Source organism: Pseudoliparis swirei, chromosome 7 (genome assembly GCF_029220125.1).
Source record: "Pseudoliparis swirei isolate HS2019 ecotype Mariana Trench chromosome 7, NWPU_hadal_v1, whole genome shotgun sequence".
Lineage (NCBI taxonomy): Eukaryota > Metazoa > Chordata > Actinopteri > Perciformes > Liparidae > Pseudoliparis > Pseudoliparis swirei.
In genome coordinates, this window is record NC_079394.1 from 18,320,342 (window position 1) to 18,328,911 (window position 8,570).

At 43.1% G+C, this 8,570-nt stretch overlaps 1 protein-coding gene across 5 annotated transcripts; it reads left to right on the forward strand.

Annotated features, from left to right (window-relative positions):
- Window positions 1–32: 32 nt before the first annotated feature.
- On the forward strand, window positions 33–8,163 carry LOC130196215 (RNA-binding protein EWS-like). Of its 5 annotated transcripts, none has more exons than XM_056418138.1 (15): window positions 33–87; window positions 544–586; window positions 734–785; window positions 1,072–1,213; window positions 1,582–1,777; window positions 1,869–2,128; window positions 2,232–2,385; window positions 5,503–5,540; window positions 6,127–6,156; window positions 6,262–6,377; window positions 6,461–6,590; window positions 6,706–6,816; window positions 6,974–7,142; window positions 7,230–7,679; window positions 7,811–8,163. In XM_056418138.1, the coding sequence occupies exons 1-15, from the start codon at window positions 72–74 to the stop codon at window positions 7,845–7,847; spliced, it is 1,944 nt and encodes a 647-aa protein (XP_056274113.1). In that variant the 5' UTR covers window positions 33–71; the 3' UTR covers window positions 7,848–8,163. The 5 variants fall into 5 exon arrangements, with proteins under 5 accessions (XP_056274113.1, XP_056274114.1, XP_056274116.1 ...); XM_056418139.1 differs by having other exon boundaries at window positions 5,506–5,540; XM_056418141.1 differs by having other exon boundaries at window positions 1,075–1,213.
- Window positions 8,164–8,570: the final 407 nt, after the last annotated feature.

Sequence of the window (8,570 nt, forward strand, 5' to 3'; positions counted from 1 at the left end):
TTCCGGCAAAGAGAATTATATTTCTCCAGCAGCCAGACTCCTTCCAGTCGTCTTTCTACAGGCACACTAAAATGGCGTCGGCTCCGGGTAAGTAGATAATTGTGAAATTGTATGCATATTGCGAAGAATATATGTGGGGTTACTTAAGCAACTAAGTAGTTTCTTTTATAAAAACAGATCGTGCCGGCATTCTCCATTTTGTCTGATTATACGTTCAAATAGCGTTTCGTGTTACTCGCGCTAATGTTGGGCACAAGGCCTCGTGATGTTGGCTTCGCGATGGGTTTCCCTTTGTTAGACAATTGACGCCAGGTTAACGAAGTTAATAAAATACGTGTAATTCACCTTCTTACTCGCCGCGTGCCGTATTGCTTGTTGAAGCGCCGCTTGCTCGGTGAAAGGTTTAACCTCCACGGGCGACGCTGAATGGCGACCTAACAACCGTTCAGTGTAGCGTGCTGCTAGCATTAGCATCGCGGCTCGCGCCAAGACCGTTTGGTTCGAATCGTCAGTCGTTGGCTAACACACGTTACTTTCCTTTAGCAGATTACAGCACCTACAGTCAGACCACTGCGCAGCAGCAAGGGTAAGCACACACTTAATGATTGAATCCAATGCTTTTACATGTCTTGAGTGTCCATGTGCATGAATGGGTTAATGACTCCTCCTCCGTGCTACTGGCGGTAGGTTTAAGGAGCCGTAACGTTGTAAAACTTGAATTTGTGCTTTCCAGGTATGCTGCTTATGCTGCCCAGCCCACTCAAAGCTATGGGCAGTCTGCACAGGTGAGATTTACGTTAACGGGGAAGGGAAAGCAACTGTTGCAACTTACCCTGTTGTTACTGGCCTAGTCGTGGGTGCCGGTTTAACTTGATGCAATATTTTATGGACTGAATTTGTTAATTTAAATTGTTGAATACAAACTACAGCACATCTTGTTTACACCAGTCGAAGAGGGTAAAATGGGGGACAGGAAGCAGTATGGGTATAATGCTCTATATGTTTCATGTGTAGGAGTTAAAGTTGATGTTGATTCTACATAGCCGTTAAATCATGATTTTTGCTTTTCAGCAGACCTATGGTCAACAGAGCTATGGATCATATGCGCAACCTGCTGCTGCTGATGGAAGTTACACCCAGACAACACCTGCTGCTGCAGGCTACACTCAGCAGCAGCAACAGTATGGATCCTCCTATGCCCAGCCAGCAGCAGGTCGGTTATTAAACAGGAGCGTTGACCAATTCTGCTTGAAACTCCATGCATTGACTGAAATGAGACTACATTTAACCAAAAGCAAATTTGGTGCCATTGGTTTTAAATATGCATTCGTGCGTCAATGCCATTTGCACAATGTCCTTTTGCAATCTAATACAGTTGTATTTTGCTCTGGCTACCTCAATCAGACTTCAAACTGTCATGAACTTCCAACTGATCGATGAAATTAAATTCTGCCTATTGGAATTGGCCACCATGTTTGTCTGCAGCCTAGAGTGTTTGTTTGAAAGACAACCCTTCACGTATGATTAATTATATATAGTTTATGAATATCGCACCCAATACATACATTTGTTTTCCCACAGCTGGCTATCCTGCCACCCAGTCAACCACCAATACCTACTCCCAGTCAACCCAGAGTTATGGAGCCAGTGGTTATGACAGCACTCCTGCTGCTGCTGCTCCTGCTGCCTCCCAGTCTTACGGCTCTCAGCCAGGATATACTGCTCAGTCTGCCTACCCTGGGTATGGCCAGCAGGCTGCTCCCACTGCACCACAGAGGTACGTACCCCTCAGCTAGAAGTCACATAAGTGAATTTCACAAGGATATGCTCATCATTTCTTTCAATGCTCTCTCTTTGTTGACCATCAGTTACAATGCTAGCAGCCAGCCAGCCAGTTACAGCCAAAGTACCTACTCCCAGCCAGCAGCTTACGGCCAGCAACAATCTGGCTTCCAAGCCCAGCAGGCTAGCTATGGTCAGCAGCCGGGGTACCAGCAGCAGACCCAGCAGCAGCAACAGGCTCCTCCTGCTTACCCTCCTCAGGCTTCTGGTTCCTATGGTCAGCCACCAGCAAGCCAGTACAGCCAGCAAGGTGGACCTCCTAGTTACAACCAGTCCAACCACTACAGTAAGCGTGCTCAACCTTGCATAATGAATGCTTCTAATCTATATTGATACAGTTCATCTTACTGTAAACTATACGCTGATGCATTTGTGCTCCTGTTATGTAGGTAATTACAGGCAGGATGGCCAGAGTGGAAGTTCTGGTTACTCTGGCTCTGAGTCTTCAAGGTATGCCGGGTCAGGGGAAAGCAGGGGCCCTGGCAGAGATGGCTTTGATCGTGGTGGAATGATGCACCGTGGCCGTGGAGGCCGTGGAATGGGGTAAGTGTCTCTCCTTACCACTCAACCTATTTTGTATTTAAACTCTACAGGTCCTGTGGGCTCTTGGGGCAGGGCTGAGACACTGGTCATCAGAAACAGTTGGAGTAATCCATAGTTGAATTCCAATAATTGATGCAACCTTTTTTCTCTATGAGATGGTTGTGATTTTTACGCCATCAAGGCTGATAAGTTATGAGTTTCCCCGATAAAACCTGAGGCCCGTGATGGATGATGTAGTCCATGCCAACATTGCCATCAATTGTAGAAATTCTCAGCCAGTTTCTCTCAGCCCTGCCTCTAATTTTGCCAAAGGTAAGATACGGGTTTGTCCCCATTTTTATTTTTTATGAATCAAAGACCTGTGCATAAACATTTAGGTTTAACAGCTTAACTACTAGAACATAATTTGAATCTTACCAATGTTTTTTAACACTGATGTTACTTTATTATTGGTCAGATAATGTGTTAGAATCTTATTGCTATAATATCTTGCATACACACACTTATCATGGGTTTCCTTGAAAGAAGGTTTAAACACACGGTCATCAGCACTCTTTAAACCACTTTTCCACTTTGGTTCATCATTCGTGACACATACAAATACTAGAAATAAATTAGTGGTTGAATAAATCGTGCAGATTTTTTTTCCCTCAATAATTGTGATGCTGGAAATACTGAATTAAAATAGTGTCCTGGAAGATGAGAGCAACATAACTTTTTTTAATAGACGAAGGTCTCATGCAGTAAATTCTGCTGTATTTCAAAAACTTATTTTCAAATGCTATATTTGGGTCAATATCTTTCCTCTTGTTGCGTTTTTCATCCCCTTTTTACTTGCGGATACATTCAATGGTGTTATCAGTTCATGGTTGGGTTTTTACAAGGCTGTCGCTGGCAATACGTATTTGTCTTCATTCGACTGGCCAGATGAAATGAAAGAAGTTGCACTCGACCAATGGGAGTCAGATATGCTAATAGTACTGCAAGACTAGTAAAATTTGCATCTACAACTAGGAGAGACTAAGAACAATAAATGCCTTGCACTTAAAGTTTCTGAGTACTTTGTCTGCTCGTAGCACACAAGTCATAACCGATGACCAGAAGTATTACTTGATGCCACGTTCTTGACTCATTAAAAAAACTATCGATGTGTCGCTATCCATCAAAGCCAAAAAGAAGAGAAAAGAACGGGTCAAAACTGTCAATGTGCAGCATGGTCAAAATATTGAGAGCAAATAATATAATATCAAGCAAAATGGTCCAACACACCCACTGTTATTTGTCACACATGGACTGGCAGCGTTTATTGTGGTGTCACACCGTGATGTAGTTGGTGGGGGGAAAAACAAGTTACTGATGCAATATAATTGGTCATTATAGTCATATTCATATTTTAGGAGTGCTCTGGTGATGGTCTTGGTGCATTCAGTCAATAGGTTTTGGTCTCGTGGGCTTCAGTCTAATCTCAGCCGTACGACAATAACGGGCGTTCAGGTGTGTCATACTTTTTTTTTTTGTGTTGTATGTAGGTGTGGATCCCTCCGATAGTGGAATTCTAACTCATAGAGCAGATCCGTGACACATTACTCTGGTACCCTCGTTGAAATGGCAATCAACTTTATTTACTCTTGGTGCAGCTCTGACACTTGAGCCGTTTGTCCCGTGTTGATGCTCATAGCATTTTTTACTCTGTAGCCAAACGTGGTTTGGCGCAAATCAGTTGAACTGACGGTCAGCTGCCCTGAAAATGAATTTAAAGGGTTGCCTAGAGACGGGCCAGTTCTGTGACGGTAAACGGAGGTTGTACGGTACATTGTTTTGGATTGGTTCACAGCTTTTAGACTAAAATCTGGGCAAAAATAATGACATTTTTGAATTGTGAAAATAGATATCAGTCACGACAGGTACTCATTCTTAGGATCTGGTTTTGGGAAAGACCCTCCCCCCACACACTCTTGAACATTCAGTTTTGGGTCTTGAAGGGTACGGTCCTTCTCTAAAGAACTTTACGGGTACACCAGTCGAAACGAGAGTTCTGCATGACTTCTTTCTTCTGGTTTTGTTGCAGTTAATAAACATACATACAAACAGTTTTAGGCATATATATTTTGATACAGCACTCTAATCAACCGTGTGTAGGGTTTCTGAAGTAGAGGTAAATAAGAAAGCATTTACAAATTGCATAAATAGGAATACAACCCTAAATACATTATTCAATTCAGACTTTGCATAGATCTTTTAGTTACATTTTTATTTTAGCTTTGCACAGGTATATTCATGTCATTTTGAAATGTCTGAAATTGTTTTTGTGGTTTGGAATACAAATGTTTGATCACATTCCTTTGATCACTTTTTAACATGCTTTGTCACATTTATACCGTGCAGGTAACAGTGAGCCATTTAAACCCATCTATTCTCTAAAAAGTATCTGTACTCGGTGCAGAGCCGCCAGCTTAAGCAGCAGGAGGGAGCTAAAACAAAGATTCTGGGTCTGCCTTTTTTCAACAACTGAGGATGGTGGTTTTTATAAGCATGATGGGTGTATTCATTAACATGGACGTCTTTGTATTTGATTTAACATAATCCTGGTAAACACTGTAAAAAAACATATTTTTGGTGTTGTGTCTTAAGAAATTGTGTAATTGTTTTGTTTACATATATGCTCACTACTTCATGTCAAATTTCAGATGCATTGTTTATGTTATACAAGTGTACAAATCTGGGGCCGATGTAACCTTTTGTTAGAACAAATTTAATTTGGGTGCTGGCTTGTTTCCAGGTACCACTATGCCATCAATGCATCTGAAATATTTATACCGTTGTACAACTGTTTGAAAATGTGACGACCCAAAGGCTGTGAAGATATGTTGTTCATTAATATAATTTTGCACAGATGTGTCCGCTACTCCAAACTGTCACTGAAGGCGAGCTAAGGAATGGCACATAGCTAATACTTTTAACCCGTCGATTGTGTTTTTATAATTTTGGGGATTTTCTTAGTTCCTGTTGGGCTAGTTAGAATGTTTTGATTACTCCCTCAATCAAGCCACTTTGCTCGAGCCATGGAAGTGGCTGTAAAAGGGAAGTCGCCTTCATATCTCCATTTATTCCCCATAGCAGCGCTGGAGAACGAGGTGGCTTCAGTAAGCCTGGTGGTAAGTTAACGAGTATTACACTGGTTCGTCCTTTCAAAGCCTTAAACTTTTTGAGCAAATATGCTTCGAGTATTGATGTGTCTTTACATTGTGGTATGCAAAATTTATTTAGATGGACATATCTGAAAATATTGGCTTTTTTTCCCCCAATGCCTGAGACCATTTTCTCTGGTGTACTTGGTATAATTCAGTCACTGCTTATGGTTCGACGAGTTTGACAGGTTAAAACAAATTTCCACTCAAATGTGTGTTACTGCTTTTTAACAAATCTCATGAGCCGAATTCCAGGGTTTTTGTGAGGATTTCTTACTGGTCATTGAGGCTTTTCAAATGACAGTTATTTTCAAATGACACACTATTTGCCAAAGGGTCTGAGGTGTTCCATTTTCAATTCAATATATCACTTGTGGGGAATGTGATGTGCCATAAGGTGCCATTTTCAACTTCCCAATATGGCCGGCAGCATCTTTAAGGGAGTGTCTGGGTTATCCGTTGTAGTACTCTTCAGGTGTTGTACACGGAACTTGAGTTTCTCACACTGACTTTTCACAATCTGTTTCTCTCCCCCTCAAATGATGGACTACAGGACCAATGAACAGCGATGAGCGTGAAATGGGTGCGTAGGCATGAGACGCCCTATTACTCACTGATATACAGAATACTTAAGTGGTATTAAGGAAGATTGTTTTACTTTGCATTAACACGTGTGTATTTGTTGCAGGACGACCTGAAGAGCAGGATGACTCTGAAAACAGCACAATCTACATCACAGGGTTGACTGAGAAGGCTACCTTGGAGGAAATGGCTGAATTCTTTAAACATGTTGGCCCCATCAGGGTAAGAATAGCTCTTCACTTAAAAGATTCTCGTAAGCATAACTCGGGTCTGAACTAGAGGTACTTACTTTTCTTTGTGTGAAGATTAACCGCAGACTTGGCCTGCCCGCCATCAACATATACACGGACAAGGACTCAGGAAAGCCCAAAGGAGATGCCACCCTCTCCTACGAGGAGCCAGTCTGTGCCAAAGCAGCTGTGGAGCATTTTGATGGTACATTTTATTAACTGTGCACATGAGACTTGAACACAATACCTAATGCATGAATCTAAACTGAAAATACTCCATGTAATATAACGTGTGACTTTTTTTAAATGTTGAACTGTAGGAAAGGAGTACCAAGGTCGAAGGCTGAAGGTGTCGATGGCACGCCGCAAGCCCATGATGGGTGGAATGAGGGGCGGCATGCCCATGAGAGATGGTATGATGGGTCGTGGAGGTAAATGTCAGCGGTATTTGCTTGTGTTGGACAAACTTGTAGAAACAGTTGGACCATATAGCACATCAAAGCTGTCTGGCATCAACGGGGGCAAAAATATGTAAAAACAATGGGAATATGCTCGTGATTAAACGACATGTTGTCATTTTCTCATCAGGTATGATGGGCCGTGGAGGAGACCGTGGAGGAGGAGGAGGAGGAGACCGTGGAGGAGGAGGAGACCGTGGAGGCTTCCCCCCACGTGGCGGTCCTCGTGGTGTGGGTAGAGGTGGACCCACAGGAGGCAACATGCAGCAGAGAGCTGGGGACTGGGAGTGTCCAAACCCGTATGTGCCGTGTCCAATTTTTGGAGGCTTTTTAAAAAAAATTATCATAGATTTGCTTCTAATTTATTTAATGGTCTGTGTCCACAGGGGCTGTGGCAACCAGAACTTTGCCTGGAGGATGGAGTGTAACCAGTGCAAAGCACCCAAACCAGAAGGGTTGGGCGGCGGCCCTGCTGGCCCTGCTGGCCCTGGCGGCCCTACTGGCCCTGCTGGCCCTACTGGCCCTGCTGGCCCTGGTGGCCCTGGCGGCCCTCCTTTCCCCCCAGGAGGTGACAGAGGCCGAGGTGGAATGGGAATGCGTGGAGGCCGAGGTATGGACCGTGGCGGGCCGGCGGGAGCTGGAGGCCCAGGTGGTCCTGGAGGTTTCCGTGGAGGCTGGGGAGGCGACCGTGGTGGCGACCGTGGTGGCTTCAGAGGACGCGGTGGCATGGATAGAGGGGGTTTCCGTGGATCCGGGCGCGGAGGACCACCCATGGACCGAATGGGTGGCAGAGGTGGAAGAGGGATGGGCCCCCCAGGTGGAAAGATGGATATGAGGTAGGATCCAGACTCCCTGTAGGTGTTCTTGGTGAATACGTTCCAGGACCATCATGTCAAAGTAGTTAAATGACCAGAAAGTGACACGGCAAACATGTCACTGACTACTTTTCTGTTCTTTTGTTCAATAGGGACCATCGCCCGGAGCGCAGAGAGCGACCCTATTGAGGAAGTCGTTGATCTTTCCTCTTGTGGAATTCGATTTTTAAGAAGATCATTTTTAATTTATGATTCCATATTTCAATGGTTATAGAGCTGCTTTCAAACATCCTGTGCAGTTTCATTCAACTCCTGTTTTTATTTAGTTTACCCATGTTTATTGTGCATGGTTTTTTTTGTTGCTTTTTTAAATGTGCTGGTTAGATTTGACATTGTGTTGTAAAATGCATCAATTTTTTTCATTTGTTACCATAATTGCTTCCCTTTTCCCATAACTAGCAATTGTATGACGACAAATTTGGGAAATAAAATTTTACTGATTTGATGTTTTTTGAGTTGTGAGCTTTAATCTTTTCAAAATAGTCATGCACATGAATGGCCTTTTTGAAATTCTTGAGACTGAGTTGCAGTTTCATAAGTCTCACATTGATTTTACGATCTGTGGACATTGTGAAAGCATCCCTGTATGCCACATGCTGCAGCGCATGACTTGTTCCAGATGTGCTTATCATATAAACTGTTACACAGATCTGTGATCACTTTCAGAATAAAACCATCTCTTACAGATGGTCTGTACAGTGCATCCGGAAAGTATTCACAGCGCTTCATTTTGTTATGTTACAGCCTTATTCCAAAATGGGTTAAATTCATTATTTTCCTCAACATTCTACACACAACAACCCATAATGACAAAGTGAAAAATGCTTTTTGCAAATCTGTTAAAAATAAAGA